Source organism: Accipiter gentilis, chromosome 15 (genome assembly GCF_929443795.1).
Source record: "Accipiter gentilis chromosome 15, bAccGen1.1, whole genome shotgun sequence".
In the NCBI taxonomy this organism is placed as follows: Eukaryota; Metazoa; Chordata; class Aves; order Accipitriformes; family Accipitridae; genus Astur; species Astur gentilis.
Genome location: NC_064894.1, coordinates 29,324,433 through 29,345,527, shown reverse-complemented (window position 1 = coordinate 29,345,527; position 21,095 = coordinate 29,324,433). Strand labels below are relative to the sequence as shown.

At 36.2% G+C, this 21,095-nt stretch overlaps 1 protein-coding gene across 2 annotated transcripts in view; it reads right to left on the bottom strand.

Annotated features, from left to right (window-relative positions):
* NKAIN2 (sodium/potassium transporting ATPase interacting 2) overlaps positions 1–21,095 on the bottom strand; it is a 559,539-nt gene that overhangs the window by 240,443 nt on the left and 298,001 nt on the right. For both annotated transcript variants that reach the window (XM_049817802.1, XM_049817801.1), the window contains exon 3: positions 19,606–19,686. In XM_049817802.1, the coding sequence (XP_049673759.1) occupies positions 19,606–19,686 (81 nt within the window). The remainder of the gene's footprint in view (positions 1–19,605; positions 19,687–21,095) is intronic.

The window sequence follows — 21,095 nt, the reverse complement described above, 5'->3', positions numbered from 1 at the left end:
ATCACCCTTGTCTTCCACTCTGCTCTACTAGAGCGGAAGAGGAGAGGGAGGGAAGGTAGGCAGGGTGATTCACCAGCTACAAAAGCAAAACCAAGTAATTACAAGAAAATTCCTAAATAATTTTGGCCAGTTGCCTTTGTCCCTCAGTTTTTTATTGTGGATTTTTTTTTTCATTGCTGTTTTTAAGAGGGCAATATTTACCAGCAACAAATCAAAACATGTCATATTTCCTGAAAACAAAAAAGCAGGGGAACCATAGCTGAAACCACAGCCCTCACGCTATAATTGTAAAACGGGTACTGGAGGAAAACATTCTTTACTCCAAGAAGCTGTGACAGTCATTCATCCCTCATACAACAACTCTGGCATCCCTGTTCCTTCTTCTTGAACAATTTCAGTCATTATTTTTGATACAAATGAACAGAACTGAACACAGTAGTTAGTACTGGGGCTCACCATGGTTTTTGAGAGTAACATGATATTCCTTGCCTGATGATCTGCTCCTCTCCTAGCAGGTCTTAATATTGTTTTTTCAGCTTTGAGCTGACGTTTTCAGAGAACTAGTCACATGATACATTTTTTCCCTAAGTGGTAACAGCTAATTTAGAGCCTCTCACTGTATATTATCATCAGGGCTACATTGTCCTATCAGCCCTACTTTGTAAAATACAAAGATTGTGAGATTGTTCTGCAATTCTACTCAGCCTCTTAACTTTGACTAACCTGAAGCTCTCTGTAATACTCAGCTATTTCCGTCACCTCACTTATTCATCACTTTTGCTTCAACAACACTGAATATTCTGCTGGAGCAAAGGTTCTAGCACAAATCCTGCTAGGATCCATTGGCCAGTTCTTCCTTTGTGAAAATTATCTCTTTGTTTTCTATTTTTTGTTTCCTGTATGCTTGTTGATTATCAGGTAATATTTTACTATTAAAAAAAAAAGAAGAAGAAAAAAGGGAAAATAGCAGCATTTTACTGACAGAACATTATAGCAAAATCCCTGGCTTTCTATCTGATTACATTTGCACCACTGGAAATGACATTACTCTCAGAATGTTGTTCTTTCCCACAGAAAGCCCTCAGGTCTCCTAGAGGCGTAGCTGTAGGTGAAGGCCACACTGGGCTGAAAAATAATCATTTTTCTGATAGACTTCCCTTCACTAATAGTTTTGAGGAACTGTCTAATGCTAAATGTCCCATCATATTTTTGTTAAAGTAGAGAGGTGTTGGCCTCTGTGTTAAGTTAGATGACCAGAAGGATTTAATCATGTTCTGCATATCTAAATTCTTTTTTTGGGGGTAGGAAATCCTTCTTCTTCCCTGCTCTAAAAACAGTTGCTCATACCTCCACCTTCAGTTATTGCTATGGTTCCGCTATGGATGATGTGATTGCTCTATCTATTGTTTACATATTTATTTTGGATACTTCGAAATGTAAAGCGATGCCTAAAGTTAAATCAGACTTTTTTTTGCTGAGATTCTTATTAAAAAAAGTCAGGTGTCCTTCTTTTCATGCCACAGGAATGGCTGCTAAATTTTGTTTACTCAAAGTGATTTCCCATAGTTTTTGTCAGGGAAAATCACCTTTTCTATAGCAAAGTATGACAACTTAAATTATGACAAACAGAACTTTCAGTGCATCAGTATTCATTTAAATGCATTGTAGTTAATCTTTAGGATTTAAGCCAGAATATTTGTTTTAGGAACCTAGAATACTGTACAAAGGTTTAGCCTGCATAATCCCCAAAGTAAATATAATTTAAGAGATATATGAATAACCTTTAAGCAATTGTTGTTGAATTTCTAAAAGAAACTGATCAGTTTACCATCCGCCTTTTCTCCATTTCCCCCATGCCACAAGAAATGAAACATAGATGTAAGGATTCAATAAAACCAGAAATGTGCATTGTGACCAGTTTTTATTTTTAATTAAGTGGGTGAGTATACTGTTTCCAGAAAAATATGGTTCATGTGGTTTCTATAAGATCAAACCCAAGGATAACTAGTAAAGGAAGGTACAGTTACAACAGTGTTTAGTTAATATAGAAGAATAAGATTGAATTGTTGATCTGTTCTCCAGGTCTGTTTTCCAGATCTGTTTACCTAAAACCCAGACAAAAGAAATTATTACAAGGATTCTGCCACACATTTCCTACCAATATTTTTTCACTGGCTGTTGTGAATTAGTAAGCAAATCCAAGAAAATATCTTTTTAAGAAATGTAGATATGCAACTTTCAGGAAACCTGAAATTCTTCAGGTTTTTATCCATGATTTTTCAGGATAGCACTTTTTTTTTTTTTTTTTTTTTTTTTAAATGATACAGAAAGAAGAAGTAAAAGTAGCTAATCTTGCTTTCGATTTTCCTTATCTTTCAGATTACTTTCACCAGTTTCTTAAAGAAAGCAAATAACCCATAGCTTGGAAACTCAATATGCCAAATAGACTCATTTAGTCCAATTATACTCATCAAATCAGCAAAGAGAAAAATATCTTTGGACCAAGCTGACTGTCAGTCATTAGGTGGTGAAGTGAACAGTTTCTAATAAGATTTTTTTTCCCCCATATAATGCTATAAATAATTTGAATATACAAGTATGATAACCATAGTCATCACAAAATTTAGTAGAAGAAAGGTTAAGTATATTGATGATTAGTTGTCTTAGCAATAGGCTCTAATTTCACAGAGGAAGAGAACAATTCATACATGAGAGAACTTAATGGGACCCATTTCTTTTATCAAGGCTTCTAGTAATTCCGCAATGTGAACAGGACTACACATGGTGAACCATCAGCGTACGGTGTCTCCACGAGTACTGCAAAGCACTGGAGGAATACTGAGTATAATCTCACTGTGGTACTGCCCTTTTCGTGTAGGCAGCTGTAATCATCTTTGGTTTACAGTGGCAAGAACTGAGAGCAGAAGTTGAGGCAGAAGCTGTGATTTACAGGAAATCTGGGTAGGAGCTGAAAACTGGACTCAAATCTCCCAAGGTTCAGTCAAGTAATTTCAACTATAAAGTCATGTTCCTTTTCTATAGTTAAATAACTGGCTCATTCAGGGAGCAGATGATATTTAATAGATTAATAAATGTTTTCTTCTTCACATACAGATTCAGATCCCCTAACATTTGCACATCTTTGGTATTCCAAGTTCACCGAAATATGAAAGCCAAAACCCAAAACAGAAGTCATACCATTACTCGTATGTTTATCTGTGTTTTGTAATGATAAACGCCAGTATGTCGTTTTTACTAAATCTAATTTAACAACATTTTGGCAAGGATGGAAATTATCTATGCATGCCTTACACAGTGTCAGTTTAGACACTGAATGCTTGCACGATGCACGCTCCATAACATGATTTCCATATCAATGAAACTAAAATCTTCTCTTCTATTATGAAATTGTTTTTGATGTGCAGAATTCTCAAGACATCATCATGTTTTTAGGGATAAGACTTGACACTTTGAGAAACCCTTGAAGAGTCTATGTCAGTTCCTGGCCTCATTTTAGTCAATGGAATAACACCCCACACCCACCCCCCATTGACTTCAATGGGGACACAATTTCACCTGAAGTTTCTGCCTAAAAAAAAAAAAAAAAAAAAAAAAAAAGCAGAACTAATTAAAAAGTGGAAGGAGCAACCACAGAGAATCAGAAAGACAGATAGATTTATTTTTTTTTTTACAGTTTTAGAATAGTGAGTCTGTATTCAGTCCTGAGTTTCTGTAACAAAATTGCTAATCCATCAATCGCTGTGTTCTTATGAAACTGTAGGATGAAAAGGATACTTAGATGAGCTTTCCAGAGCAGTTGATACTAAAATAACTTTCCTTCTTCAGCTATGATAGGTGAGCTGGCTATGGCAGTTTTGGGGAGGTGGGACAGTAGACAGGACATAACTGACTTTATTCTGGCTTCCGACACCGGGCTGTGTGATGTCACTTACATGCAAATTAAGAAAGTGCATAACGGATGTAAATCACCATGCACCAGTTGCACAGCTGTTTTACAACCTGTTCACAAACAGCATTTATCAGTGTTTGGCTGTTAAGCTGAGAAAGTGTTTGAAGTGGAAGGTGGGTATCCACTCCAGATTCAACTCAATACTTTCCTGAATGATTTGGGTGATAGAATTGAACACTGTTTGCATCATGCAGAAGAAGGATAGCAAACACTGCAAAGGGCAGGACTGCAATCCAAATGATCTCAGCAAATTGAAGAGATGACCCAAGAACAACAAGGTGAATTAAATAAAGAAAAGTCAAAGTACTTCCTGTAGGCAGGAGAAATCAGACAGATTGAAAGTAAGTAACATTTGTCAAGGTAGGAAAACATGGCAAAGAGAACTGCAGGAGACTGTAATAGTGACTCAGAAATGAGAATCAACACTGTAGCACTGTGCAAAACCCAGAAAATCTGATTCAGTAAAGCTTTAATGGCAGCTTTATAGATAAAACACTAGAGGTCCTATAGGTCTGCTTTATTTGGTGCTGGTGAGGTCTCAGCTGGAATATCCTTTTTTTTTTTTTTTTTTTTTTTTCTTATACTTCATGCTAAAAAAGCTACAGTGAATATATGAAGAATCAAGAGGAGAACAATAAGAATAAGAGACCTAGAAAATATGAGCAATAAGGAAACATGAAAGAAATATACCTACTTTGCCTAGAGAAGAAAAAAAAAAAAAAAAGAAGAATCAGCATGATTTCATGTCTTTCAACACGTAGATGTTATAATAAAGAGAATGTTTGTCCTGCCTGTTCAGGAAAGGTCAAAGATATTCAGTAAAATAATTTTGGTTAAAAAAACTTCCTGCGTGCAAAAATCAGGCTACTTCGTAATGATACACAATCCATTTTAATAGTTTATAAAGAATCACTTAGCTAACCAAGTGTTAAAGACAGATTAAATACTATTATTAATTACTATGTGCAAGAAATATTATAAGGAGATCTCTTCTATCTTTATGTTTCTATAATTCTACTATAGGTAATTTAGCATCACCTAAGCAGAGGAGCAAAAGAGACAGGACATTCTGGACTCATGGATATATCTTTCTAAATAAATCAGCAACATATGAATATGTAATTTGCTGCTTTTTTTTTTTTTTTTTTTTTTCTCCCTTTCTAATGATAAAGTAAATCATCATCCCAAAGGACTTTACACTTAACATAGTGTCACGTGACTTTCTATGTATAAAATACAGGAGTTCCATATTTCTACAGTTTAATATTTAATTCAAAAAGAGTAAAATAAAATATTTATTTGGTCAAGGACTTACATATTCAGCAGTTTGCCTTTTTCCCCTTTTTACCTTATCTAACATGTACCATGAAGCCCATCACAAAGAAAATATTACAGAAAAAAACCAGCCATTAATAAAAATATACCCTTAAATTTTTAAGTAGGTTGAATATATATCCCTTGCTCAGTATCAGAAATCTTCAGATCAGATCTTTTGCTTTGAATTTTTCATGCAGTCTTTCCATTTTTCTTGTTATGAATGTCTTCTATAGTACCAATCAATATAAAGCCACAAATTCTTGACATTGCTCTTTGCTTTGAAGCATGCACTTACTTCATTTGCCTTTTTAAGGATCTCACTTTTCAAAATTCAACTATTCTATGCTCTGAACTGAAAACCCAAATGCTTATTATTCATTTGCATGTTGGTATGACTTTTCGTATAAGGTTTTCAAAACTGACTCCCATTGTTTCATGGACATGGTAGGTAGCTTTTCAATTTATTTCACGTGCAGCATCACTGGCTTACTCTGAAACAAAATGATAATCAATGAAGGAGGAGAATCAAATAAACTATGCAACTCCAACTGAAAACATGAAGCAGTTTTTCAGTATGTTTATAAATGAAAACTCGACCATTGCCATTCTTTCTCCTATTCTTGAAGGCAGCTCAGTAAATGTAGGATTTTCAAAAAAGCATAAGGAATTTTTTGCTAGAACTCAAACCCCATTTTCAGAAATTACTAACAGACTAAACACTCAAATTCCAATTTAAATGCAATTTAGGCTCCATGGCACCAGATTTTTAAATATATTTGGAGCTTGGTGTTAAAGAAAGGCATCCCATTGTGCTTAACTACCATGAATTCAATGGGTGATAAGAACTTAGCTTCGGATTCAGCTCATTTAACTTTAGCTGTCTAGAACTCAGGTACCTACTCTGAGCTACATTGGCAGTCTAGGCAGAGAAGCAGGGATCTCCAAAGAGTGTTTCAGTCCATTTTCACCTGCGTCAGGCAGGTGTCTAGAAAAACAGAGGAAGTGTAAAAAGAAGGAATGAGAGAGGCTGAAGAATTACACATGGGAAGGGGCATGCCAAGGGGCATGGGAAGGTGGCAGCACTCAGTGGTATGTTCTGCTGAGAAGGAGCCAAAGACACATCACCAGCCTCTGGACTCACAGTGGCTTGCTGGTTTCCCGGAGTCCGTGTTTTCATGCCTAAAACCCACCATCTTAAATAAATAGCAGATTATTTGAATATTATTTTTAAATGATTTTCAGAGTTTGGGTTATCGAAGACTGAAGTTATATGTGAAATAACATTCCACTTACATGCAGTTTGCCACTTATGCTTGCAACATTTTGCACTGCCTCTGTATGAGACATGGAAGACCTGGTACCTGGTACTTACCAACTTTGAAAGCATGCTTCTTTATGATAGGAAACAAGGGATTACTGTCTTACACAGTACACAATGATACCACTGTAAAAAAAAAATTATACTACTTTTCATATATTCTTTTTAATGGACACATTTTTGTGCTTGTGAAAAACAGCTGAAAACATTGCCCAAAGCTAAGCAGAATGGGTACAGGAATCAAACAAATTTCCCACGTAAACTCTCTCAGTAAACTTTAGTCTTCAGTGACTTTTCACATAAAGGCCACTCTCCTCTACAGAACCTATCATTAATGCTACATACTGTGACACAGACAAACATCTTTTAATAATAAGTTAAAGATTGCTACACTCATCTTCACTTTGAGACCTGAATCAGGATAAGTACTATTATCTCCTGGAGATGCTTTGCCAGAAATGTAACATCAAAATTAAGTCTCCATAGTCTGTTACAAGCTCCTGCTTTCCCTATGCGGAGAGAGACATTTCTTGAAAGAACCTAAATTACTTCAGATTCGTACTTTACACTATTTCCAAGAGCGAAAACCCAAGAGTCTGGTAATTATCATTATATTCTCATTCCTGTAGCAGGTTGTATATGCTAATGAAGAGAAAAAAACTAATTACATAGTATCATAGTCTGTTGTTACTAAGCACTCCTGTAACCTCTTCTTCCAAACAGCTGCCTGAGCTCATAACTTTCTCCTTTATTAAAAATTAAACCCAGAGAATTCAGGAAGGCAAACACAACAGCCAAAAGTTGTAGTTTTAGGAAACATCTCATGCTTTGAACCCCATCATTGTTTGTCAACCATGAAAAATGCACAGTTAGAAGCTCAAAAGCTTTCTGATTCTACACAAATTATGCTATATTGTATATCCTTGTGCTGAGTTGAAACTACTTATGTGATTGAAGTACTATAAATGATTCACAAAGGCACTGATAGTATTTGGCAAGTAGGATAGGAACTACTCAAGACAGAATAACTAAAATAAGATGGGATATTTTTGCACAATGTAAACCAGGGCACCCATAACACAAGAAAACATCTGATGAAACGAAAAAAAAAAAAGTCAAATAAACAAAAGCTAAGAACAGCATTTGCTTTTTTTTTTGTAGGATTCATGCCTATAAGAATAGATTAAAAAAAAATAAGTTAAAGAAATAGAATCAGACACAGAACGGCATATATGTGCTGTCAAATGAAATGGAAAACACTGATCAAATATATGTGTATATATATATGTGTGTGTGTGTATGTATGCATATGTTTGTTTCTCAATAAAAGTGAATGGTTAGTTCCCTAGGCTTAAGGAGAAGCTTTTCCAATGGAGGAATTTCTTTCAGTATTGTATGTAGCAGTATTTCTTACATGGCCATTGGAACACCTAGGATTAACTGCAGTTGGGTAGACACTAAAGTTCATAGATAACTTTTGCACAACCCATGGTATCAATTTTTACATTATTCTTATGTGAATACTTATGCAAATGGTGTTTATACTGTATATTATGTAGATTATATCTGCAATATATTTAACAATGTTTCATATAAATATATATTATGATGCCAAATGCGATGTACGAAAGAAGAAACACACCTACATAAACATATTGAATATTCTAATGAGGAAAAAAAGTTTAAAAAATTTCCTGAAGTCAGACTTTAGGATAAACAAATATGTTCCAACTACTTAACTTCTCCACCTAATGCAAATCAATCCCCATCATCACAGCTGCAGGACAGCTGTCTTGTACTCAGGTTTTAGGAACATCTGTGGCAACACTATGAATCAGGTTCATGTGGTTACAATGGGCAGTGAAGTACAGAATTACAACATTTAGTGTATTCTGTAAGTGGCAATTAAAGAGAAATACCCAAATGAAACTCCATTCTAATACAGTGTTTCCCCATACTTCCAAAGCAAGATAAAACTTGCCAGTTTAGCCCAAATGAGCTAGAATACATTTGGATGTCCTAAGCCTCGAGGAATGGGCCAGTGGTGAGCAAAGCCAAGATTAAAAAAAGTGTTCAGCTTTACTAAGCTGAGGGAGGAAAAGAAAGGAGTGACAAATATAAAATTGCCAAGAAAGGAGAGAAAGAGGAAGACAGAGATTGCTTTGCGCACCTAACTGCAAGTCATAGATGGGACCCTTATATAGATAGGGAGAGCCCTTCACTTTTGAGATATGGTCAAAAGCCTGAGAAATCCAACACCTTATTTTTTTCATCTGAGTGGTGAGGTATGTATCAAATACCTGTAGAGGAGGAACTATTTTTTTTCCACACAGTTTTGAGCACTCTGCTCATACTCTCCCTCTACATTGCAAACAGCAGTTTTTCTATAAAAGGGTTCATTGGCAGTTTAAAGATACCGGTGAGATACTCAGACACAGCACGTTACTGATCACCTCATTATTGCTGAATTAGCCAACTATTGTTGGGTGGAAGAAAAATAGCCTGAGTTACACTGTGGCCTGCTGAAGAACAGGCTTTTAGAATGAAACCCACACTAAACCACACTTTTGTTCAATTTGTAAGGTTATTTAATCAATCAAATCCTACCCTCAAAACACAGAATCCAATTTCTACTCAAATAGGTGTTTGTGCTATTCTGTTAAGTGGGATATAATGCCATAGTATAGCAGTCTACTCCTGAATAGATAGGATGCCCCTTAAAATTAATGTCATTGAAATAGCTGCAGCAAGTTTTGAAAACATCAACACTAGAGTGAAGTCATACTCTGGGGATAAATTCACAAAGGTAATCATCGAGTTTAGTGGGTTATTAGAAAAGGAGACCAAATATTTTTCATAGCTAGTCCTTCAATCTGAGCATACGGAATCAACAAAACAAGCTGTGAGTGTGCTGTCAGCTGCAGTGTGACAGCACTGAAGTCAATGCAATTTTGCCAGAGAATAATTTTTCTGGTTTATTATGGGCAATTAATAAAAATTCATCATCAAATCCTACAGACTTATCAAAGTTGACATTAGTTAATTCACTTATCCATATATCACAGATCGCTGCCTTTCAGTAGCAGTTTTGGAAACATTTCTTTCATTGGAACAAGAAAGGAAAAAAATTACAAGAAAAAAATGACTAATATTTAAAATTAATTACACAGTTTTGAGGTAGCAATTTTACAGGAGGCAAAATTAATTTCTTTTTTTTTATCCTGAATAGTTACATTGCACCACGGTTCTGGAAATACATGTTTAAGTGTTTAAGGAGACTTATCTAGTGAGTGTAAATTCTCTTGGGGTGCAGAAAGCATAACATGGCTCTGTGACGAGGGCAGACGTTCACTTTGAAATATTTGTGACAGTTTAAACATATTACTGCCTCCTTGGGTTTTATTAGCATCCTCTCTAGGAGCTACTCACCTGCTTCAGCGCAAAGTTGGGGGTACGTGTAAGAATGTATTTTTTGCGGCTGCTAGGAGTGGCTTAAAATGTACCTGTGGATTTTAGCCCAGAGATAGATCATGAATGTCCAAGTGCTTCAGTGCTCTGCAAGGGTCATGGGAGTGGGACCCACCAGCAGAAGGGCAACTGCAAATATGGAGCATTACAAGAAGATGAACCACTATAAGAGATGATCAGTCACCGCAGCCATTTTCAGTGCATGGCCTTGCGGTCTGTGAGCTCGCTGTTACCATTGCAGTGGGGAGAAAGGAGTAGGGTAAAAACGAGCCCGTACTCATGCTGTTCTGTGGGACCAGGACGATATTAAATAGGATAAAAAAAGGAGAGAGCTTCACAGCTCACGTTGCTTTCCCAGGTTCAATAAATGCTTATTCATGCATGAAAAGATGCTGAAGGCAATACAGAATTTTTATTTCCTATTGGATTAACACTGGCACAATTTGCAGTCACATAAGAATCAGAATGATTTCCTTCAGAAATTCCAAGTAATACAAAGCTCTTTGGAAACTGTAGGGGCTTAATGTTGCCTTGAAATTTCTGGTAGACCCCTGGTTGACAAGACGGAGCTTATCGGATAGATTATAATTAGAAGGTCAATTATTTTTTTTTATTTAGAGGAAAAGTAAATGTGGAGAAAGTATATTCTAGCCATTGCACCTACACTTAAAACAACAAATTGTTAAGGACTATCTTCAAGTATTGCATATGTTCTCAAATAGAAGAAATAATGAGAGAAAAAGCTGACACCATAAGACTGAAATTTAACTTGGTTTTTAAAAAGCAGAACATATTTTCGTATGCTTTCGTACTTTCACAAAAGATGAGTGGATGCTCTGGCAGACTCCTCGGCTTTCAACTATGGTAAATAACCCTTCAGTCCTTGTCCATAGCTGATTCCAGAGCCTGATTTATATACCCATAGGAAAGGTCCTGTCTATGAGAGACACGGACAACTCCCCAGAAGAGCTGTCATAGCAAGCGTACATTCTGTAGCTGTGATCTTCTGAGCATCTGCTTCACTGGCAATATGTTTATCTTCTGATTTTTCATTCTAAGCAAAATCAACAGTTTTTCCTCCGGTACCTTTAAACAATTGGTGAAATGCTAGCAATGGTGCCCTACAGCATTCAGAAGTGATTTCCTTACAGAAGGGGACAAGGAAATGCTGCCCAATCAAAAGTAGGTCTTTGTGTCACTTGCCTATCTGTCCTCACAGGGATGAGAAACATGGGGAAAACTTGATGAGAAAGTTGAGAAAATCTAGACTTCGTGAAGAATTTCAGATATAACATTGGTTTGCATTCTCCTTGCCGTCTCCTATTTGTTGGTTCCCACTTATTCTGTTTCATCATATACTAAGACCGCACCATTTAGGACAGGCTCTATTTATATTATGTGTGTCTAGGTGTCATATTATAATGGCACCCTGATATCAAATTGGGGCCACTAGATGGTACTGCAATATAATTAATAAATATTAAAATGTAATCTCATAAATATATATTTGTTTTCTTCTGCAGTGTCTTGGCTGTAGCATATGAAAGATTTGCAGAAATATCCGTGACACTGCCTTTAGAGCTATACTAAAACCTCCATGTAACTATAATATATGCAGCTGTAAGGTATATGCTAAAATATGCGCCTAGGGATCTTAACAGTATAACTAAGGTACTTAATACATGTGTACACACATATATGATATTTATACAATACGTATACACATATGTAAATCATCATATGGAATTATCATCTGATCAGTCACTACACTTACTCATTTTCATGTGTTCCTGTATTCAGTGCATAACTATAAGATTATGGGAAAAAGTGTGTCTATATAAATCAATATGCAGATGTGTTTATTCATGAACTCAGAATTTTAAAAGATAAACTTTGTACAATAAGCAAAATCTCTACAACCATATTTCATATTTTTCTATACTTTGAACGATTTCCTATCACAATTTGCTTCACCATTAAAGAGATGAAAAATTCCACTTTTATCTAAATGTTTTCCACCATATGCTATGTCTACAGTAATAAACAGTTTAAATTTTATAATCAGTTATCCTCTAGCTGGTAAAGATCTTGAGGTTTAAAAATCGCTGCAAAACTAAATTATCTGAAACCATAAGCATGCTTAATAGTATCTACCCATGAAACTACCCTCAGAATAACCTAACACTGCTGGTTGCCAGCACTATTTTCAATTTTCATCTGTTAGATATATGATCAAGCATGTCAAATCTGCCCTGAGTAATAGAAGTGAAAAAATAAAGTCATTTACTTAAAACATTCTGATAGCTATTTATCTGAAAACCCTGGTCAGATTTACCGCTCAAAGGCATTTACCTACAAAGTTAACCAGATGCTTTGAGTTGAAAACTAATTTAATTTCTCTGTTATCTTAACAGGACATCTGTTAAAACAACATCCAAGGAAGGTAATATGTTCAAAATTAAACATCCTGCAGGTTGTTTTATTAGAGTATGTGCAACATTGACATTTAACTGTTAATGACCACTGCCTTACAAAAATAATTAGGATATGTGGAATCAAAGCAGTATAACGATTATACTAACGGACACGAAGTAATGTAGAATGAATGTGTAACTGGTGTATGTTCCATCTTGTTGCCAAGTTCATTGCTTTGTTACAACTGAGTTACACTGAAGATGAATTAACCATTTCTTTTGTTTCCTTCTTTCATCATCTTTACCTAGGTATCAAACTGTCCCTTTAAAATCAGAGTATATTAGTTGCATAAAGTGTTCAGTGCTCATAGCCAGCGTGTTTTTTGAGCATCATGAGTGACAAGCTATGCAAATTATATCCTGAACTAATTTGCATTATTGCACTTAATTTGCATATGGATATAAACTGCATTTCAGAGCAACTAGGTATCAATCCAAGCAGTGGTATGTGAATGTCAGACGCATAGGTGGATGTCTGCTTGAAGATGTTGGGATTTTGAAGTGGAAAAACACTGCAAGGTGCCTATTTCTGGTTGGTCCTTGTAACTTTGCTGGATAAGACGGTGGGGACAAATGACAACGATAAGAGGAAACATGGGCTCCGTATTTCCTCCCAACCCTCCCATTTATTCCTAGCAGCAATGCAGGGCTGATGTTAATTTGTCTGTTGGCAGGAAGTGCTTCAACCATTGCTGCTTCTTCCCATTAGTGTCATCCAATGGAAAAGGAAAAGAGAAGGGATGGACTGCACTACAGCCACTAAAAGTCAGCCATATCTGGCTAATCCTGGACTAACATCTCAGGTCAACAAGGGAAAGGTGGACTCGTCAGCAGTGAAAAGTTGTTAATGCGTGAACATCAGCTGTGGGTGGATTCCTAAACTGCTCGTTTCCTCCTTAAGACCTTTTGCGTGAGATGCTCTGCCATCATCCAGGTTGGTTGCTGAGCCTGGCTGGAGGCAGGAGAGTGGGCTAGCCATATCCTGAAGTCTCTTCTGGCCTTACGTTACTATGAACTATGACTATGTATGAAAACACTGATTTTAATCACAGTGCACATTGGCAGTTGGGGAATCCCACTTACATGATTTCTTACATTTGTCTTTGTTACTCTGCTTTCACAATGTGCAAAACAGTCAGACTTGCAGTTCAGCTACAGAGTGGGTAATATTTGCAGATAATAAAACAGCAGCAAACTCTCCCTAAACTTTCATTTCTCTAGTAGTTCTTCTGCAGTCCCAGAGCTGTCTCTCTCCCCAGGGGTATTCCCCAGCAATGCCCTTATATTGCCTTCCTCCTGCTCTCTACCAGTTACGGGGGAGCCTTCACCAAGTTTTGGTTAATCTTCCTCATTCATACTTACCTAGAAGGAAAGGGAAAGAGTTACACATTTTCAGCATTTTATTTGACTGCAAGGTTTATGTGTCATGTTTTCAGTATTTCCCTAAACACAATATCAGGCAACTTCAATGTTGATATAAATTAAATTGTCTTTGAACTAAAGTAGTCTAATTCTTTTTTAATATATTAGTACTTCCAGATAATAAGGATAACATTCATCTTTCCACATTTTACTTACGATACTATATAACTTTACACATATGGGAAGACCCTTTGTTTTTCTTCCATAGTAAAGCATTTAAAATTGTGAAAAGTGAACTGATTATTTATTACATGATAATTAGCCATTTTTCTTGTGAGGTGCAACAAGCTGTGCAGTTGGAAATAGGAATTTGACTACAGAAAGGACAAAACAAAAGCTGAAGTGCTCAACTTCAGTTAAAAGCCTAAAGGGGGTGTTAGAAAAGACGGAGCATGACTCTTCTCAGAGGTACACAGTGAAAGGACAAGAGGCTGTGTCACAGATTTCAGCAATGGAAATTTCAACTGCATATCAGGAGAAAACTTTTCACAATGAGAATGGTTAAGAACTAGAGAGGCTGTGAAATTTCCATCCTTGGAGACTTTTAAAACTTGACTGGCTAAAACTCTGAGCAACCTGCTCTAACTTTGAAGTTGGTGCTGCTCTGAGCAGGAGACTGGATTAAGTGACCTTGAGAGGTCTCTTCCAACATGAATTAGTCTGTGATTTTGTGGGTCCAAGTTATCTTATATTTGCAGATATTTGGGGTGGGTAGGAGAAAATGTGTTCAGAAACATTTTCTTTCCCTTAAAACTTCTGGCAAAAGCAATGTGATTACATATTTTTTGTTAGTTTACGTTTTAATAGCTACAATACATTCAGTTCTTTGTATATTTAATAATTTCAAATAAGTGGGTTTTTTTAATCTTTCCTATTCTTTCATGTTCCCCCTGTTGCAGCTCAGGACAATACAGGAAAGGAAGTAACCTAATTTGAATGTAAATAGCAACTTTTTTTTTTTTTTAAAACAGTAGCTTGCAACTCGTATCTGTAGAATGAGCGCTAAAATCATGAGGAACTGCACCTTAACTACACATGGTGAGCTATGTACATACTATTACCACTGTGCTCAGGGTTCTTAGGTACTACAGTTCTGTAAATAAGATTTCATAGTATTATTCTACATGTTTTCAAAGAAGAGTTGAATGAAGTACAGGATGTACTTGTATTAAGTATGGAAATTAATTACATAATGGCCAATGAGAAGAAAACAAAATATGTAATGGTCACATATGGTAAGAAAAGTGGTTAGCTTTTTTTTTTTCCTTGCCCCTTTATTAAGCTTTTTCTGGCTGCTGCAATACATGTATGATGCATGATCCAGTATGGCAGCCTCACTCAATTCCCAAACCTTATTCATCTCTAAAATAGGCCATGCTGTACAGAGATTAAGGAAAGGATTGTGAAAAAGAAAAAAAATACAGTTGTGACTGCATAATTAAAAGCTATATAAAAATGAATGTACAGAGCGAGCTAAATTATGCTTATACAAGCAACCTTAATTCTGGCATTTCTTGATATTGGAGTGTTTGACTTTCAAACACCTAATTTTTGTGTCAAAAGACATATAAGTACAACTTTATGATTTAATATATTATATATATAACCTTTGTATGTTATTAGGTATAAATAAGGAAGATGTCAAGGATGCCACACAAATAGAAACTAAGTGAATTTTGTCAGTTAAAATGAGTTTTTTAAAAGTGTATTCTTGGTCACATTCACATAGTACTTCTAGGGACTACAGCAGAGTGATAGCAGAGCTCAGCCAGGTGGCAGTGAGAGGAAAGCTCTTGTGTCTGGTCACACAAAAGTCGGGTTGCATGCAAGGAGAACCAAAAGTACTGGCACAAGGCTGGAATCATGTGCAGCAAGAGCTGCTTTGGACCCTGAACTTCAGCTGGTCCTCCTCATCCACCACCCCAAGTCCAGCCTCCGCCTTGACTTCCAGTAACTCACAGCAGCAGCATCTCTACACTCCCCCACTTGTGATGGGACCAGTGCAACCTCAGCCATGCATTTTTTGCAGCAAAAGAATGTCTACTCATTTTTAAACTAAAAATGTGAGTTCAATAGTTCTTATTCTGCTTCTATTCTTCTTGTGGGATCCTTAGACATCATTAGGGGAAGCTTTTAAATGCCTTGAAGAGTGCTGCTTCTTCATTACATGAGCATTTGCAGCACTCTTTCTACTGAAGATCTTTATTCAGAGCTTGCAGCTGAATCCCATAGAAGTAAATGGGAGTTTTGTCTGAAGAAGAAAGTAAAAAATGCTAAACAGACGGTTAACTTATGTTGGGGTTTGGGGACTTTTTTGTTGTTGTTGTTTTTCTGAGGTACCTAAATCTAGTTCCTTATGTCCTTTCTTGAGATATTTAAATAAATCATTGAAATATTACACTTTCTCAGTGATGATTTCTATTATGTTTTCCTTTTTGTTTCACCAGTGTACTTCAGATGTGCCCCATTCAACATATGAGGTTATGCTTTTTGGATGCTACATTTGCTTAGCCACAGGCCAAAATAAATATTACCACTCCTGAAACCTTGAAGTCCTACTTATACTGAGTATGGCACTCACCAGCACGCAAAACAACACACAGACAAATTAAATATTATTGAAGACTAATACTGAAAACTAAGTCTGAGAAGTAGGTTTTCTAGGCATTCATTCACAGAGCTAGATAACAATCAAGGTTAAGAACAAGTGATTGAACTTCCTGTTTGTTACAAACCTTTGTTACAAAGCCATAAATATTCCAGCTTGCTGCGAAACAGTTTCAGCAAAGACAGCCGTGCCTCAAGGACAGAAAATACTTAGTGCAATTCCATTTTCCACAAGATATATATGGTTCTAATGGTATATAATGTAAACAGATTTGCATGGCTGTTCACTAATAATCCTTGAGCATCTTCAGTCTCTTCGGAGATGATTACTTCATTGTTCTAAAAATTTCTGAGTCTTTGTAGGCCTGTTTCAGTGCAATAAGGAGAAGCTGTATAAATGTCATGACCTCTGCCCCCACAACTAAAATAAGAAAGGATGAAGCTGGCAAGCATTTTGTAATAAGATATATTAACAATTGAAATATGTGCTCTCCATTGTATCAGCAGGTGATGATGGAAAAATTGATGTACATACATATAGAATAAAAGCTGTCCTTAAAACTTTAAAAAATTCTTTCTTTTATTTTATTTGGTAGAAAGCTTTAAATTATACATATAAAAATAAACTATACCCAGCTGAACTATTATTAGGCTGTAATTTTAACCTATCAATTCCTAAAGCCATGCTGTGCAGGAATCCTCTCTCATGGTTTACAACCTCAGAGGCATCCCTCTGGTACTTACTTAAAGGTTATTTTTTATTCTCTATTTAGAACCGATTCAAACCCAGAGCTTTTTTCAAGGTTCTACGTGCCATTCCAAACACAAAAAAATACACAGGAGTATCATTACAGATCTGAAGTTGCAGTCATTCCCAGATGAAAATATAAATAATAAAGAAGATTCAGTGCAAGACGTATGAATGTGACTGAGAGACTTAAAATGATCCATTTTGTAAGATAACTACATCTGTAAAACAGTTGGAGCCTCTAAAGGATCTAGAATGGGAGGATAAGTTTTATCCATCCAAAAAGCTGGGTATCTTTCCCTTAGGCATTTATTTCTAGGCCCTAGATCTTGCAGAAGATTTGATGATGTGGGAAAGTTTTGATGTACCATTCGCAGTTGAAAGGGAGAGGAGAGAAGAGTGATGTCCCATGTGTGAATTAGACCTTTTGTAGACAATGAGTCTATCTGCACCTATTTCTTAAATCCATTGTCTAAGAACTTGCCTTTGCTCCCCCTCTTTACCAATGCTGTTGGGCTGAAAACCAGCTGAAGTGGAAGGAATATACTCTACTGGGTATTTCAAGACAGATCATATCACCGGAACAAATAATACCTCTAAAGACCAAATAAAAATTTTAACTGCATCCAAATATAAGCCTGAACCATATGGTTGGTTGGGAAACACTCTGGATCACACAGCCCTAGACTTCAGAAAAAAATCAGTTCCAGGTTTAGATACTGGTTTTGGCCCATCTTTATTCCAGCTAGCACTTACTAGTGTTCTTAAGCTTTTATACCCACTAAAACGTAGTGCTCAAACAGCTGCTCCTCCTTTCTCCCTTCTTTTCTACTCCCTTTCACTTCCCCAGACATGATAAGCACCCCAACATTTACAAGTTTAGGAATGCAGGTGGCTGAAACAAGCAGGTGGAAAGAGGGTGGATTTGGGTTGAGTATAATTGTACAACAGGTGCCGGGTTTGTTATATACATTAGTTCACTTAGCAATACAGAAAGCATTTTAACCAAATAAAAGATAATATATGCAAGTTCTTTCATTTACTATGTTTTTGCCAAGCTTTTAATGAGATTGGGCCTGTCTGAAGGTATAAAACCCACAAAGTGTAACGTCTTACCTGCAGAAAATTTACACCCTCAGGAAATGAAATTCTGATCCTTTTGAAGTCAGCATCTTTTGAAGAAACAGAATGCATGGGGATGAAATATCCCAGTCTCTAGTAATTTTTGTACTTTGGGGGCGATTTGAGAGAAAATACAGGTAAAGAAGTATCTTTGCCTCATTTACTCTTCCTATAATTGTGTGTAACTTTCTGCATCATAACATATCAGTAACTCACAAAGGATCAGAGAATTACACCTGTAATTTACAGTTGGGCTAAACTCCCTTTAATCAGGAACGGCAATTAAATATCTGAGTCAAGAAGAAAATGTGATCTCTTTCACACATGAGATTCTCCTTGATGGTCAGTTCACACCACTGTGAGCATAACTCAGCATGGACAGCAATATTCAGACTCAGTTGAAGCTTATTACTCTAACAAAATATTTTGTTACTGCTGCTAATCTTTTATCCCACAAATTGGCAGCCTTCTGGGAATGCCTTAGAAAGTAGGAGTTTTGGGTTGAGATGTTGGTTTGAGCCCATTACCAACTGCCACTTTATGTGTGACACTTACAGTGTCACTAAAACCCTATAAATATGTCAATCTTAGGAAAATATGTTTTTCCTATTGATTTTGACTGTGTATAAGTGCTCAGTCATAACATTCCTACCAGAAGCACAAAGTTAAAAAGCACTGCTGTAGCCAAACGGCAATCCATTCTGGCACCTCAGTTTGCACTTTAATTTAATGAAAGACACTTTGTTTTACAATTATTATGCTGTGGTATAAGAACCCTGAAAGGAATCCAGCTAAGTAACAGCAAGCTAAATGGAACAAAAAATATTTGTTTACTCTTGAGATGGTAATCTTTTGTATTCATGAAATCACTAATTAGTGTCTCTCATAGAGGTGAAATTGCATTGCAGAATTACTGAGGGGCCAAAAAGAGGTAATTCTCTTTTAAAACATATATACCATTATTGTTGTGGGCATCAAAAGGTATATGCTCATTACTGTCTAGATTAAAAGTTTCTAACATACCCAGCATACTCCAAATTTCCATCATACTACCCTGATTCTAATAACACTAAGACAATGAGTAAAACAGAACACAACCTTTCAACTGGGGCATGTTAACAAAGTGCTGATGGCTTAAATGTATCCAATGATAAATTACCTTTGAAAGGTCCCCAGCCTCCAAATAGAAGCAGATAACAAACACGTTCCATGTAACCCAAAGGACCAGCCAGACAGCATACTGGAGGGAGGAAGAGAGAAACACTGCATTATTAATTTCACTATCAACTGAGTTAACTTAGTTCATTAGACAATTAGTTCAATCCAAGACAAAAGCAGACTATAAATATGGTGCATATGAATAAAAATGTTACATATAAAAAAGAATCAAGAATAAATTCTTCCCTTTCACAGACACAGTCTAGAGTGACCTAGTGAGTACTCAGTCACACCAGAAAATCTGTATCTGAGAAAACAGTTGATAGGTCTGACATCTGAATTTGAAACTAATCTGGTTCTCTTATTATTGTTCTAATGGGGAATATTACAATATCAAGAGAGGCATGCAATATCAATTATATGTGAGAAGTGCAGAGCTGATTTTTCAAATGGTTATTCAAGTATAACTTACTAAATAACAAAGCCTAATTGAAGTAGGCACTGGATTCTGCAAGTTTGGATTTAGTCTCAAGAAATTAAACCTATATATATAACCTCAAGAAAATAAACATACATATATATAGAGAGAGAGAGGTTATTTTGCAGCATTTCTACAAAATATAGATGGATTTGGTCATGACAGCTGCCTCTATCAATACATTTTGTGACATTCCAAAGTAGGGTTCATAATTATTCAACACCCTCAGGGGCAGACTGTGTTTAAATTGGCAATTTCTTTGGGTTTTGTTTTTTGTTTTGTTTTGTTTTGTTTTGCAGTGTATAGGAGGAGTACTCATGCTTAAGCAATAACTGTTCATTGGTGGTTGCCAAGCTTCTTATTCACATATCAGATGGGAGTAATGGAGTACCTGTTTTCTCTCCTGGCCGCTACTTTGCTTTTTTTTTTTTTGGTATTTATAAGACCTTATGTGCTTGGACTGGAAACTGCATTTCCCTGCCCTAATGCTGGAGGATCTTGTGTAATAGAGTTTGACCTGCTGTTGCTACTCTTATCTAAAAGTTTGTGCTTGAGAACTTCCCTTGACAAATTATTCCATCATCTAACAAACCTTAGGATCTACAAATGTTTTACTAATGGCTGTCGTAGCTATCCTCTAGTTGTTCACAACTCAATTCTGCACGTTTGCTAATTTCATTCCACAGACCCATGGCACTGCATATGTGTGAAATATGGCAGAGACACAACACTATTCCCTTCCTGTTATAGCTAAGGGCTATTTCCTCCTTTTATATCACCAACCCATTTCTCTCAAGTATTTACAGACTTACTCTTCTTGTTTTGTTGTCTTTTCTCCAAACTATACTGATTACATTTTGTTAAACTACTTTTCCAAATCAGGAAACCCTGCTTTCTGCACACCTCTGTATTAAATCACCTTCCAAATAAGCAGACAATATTTTATACCATATGCTATCTAGCCCTTACAAAAAATATATGACAAACAGTTGGTTGTGATGAATGAAAACCTC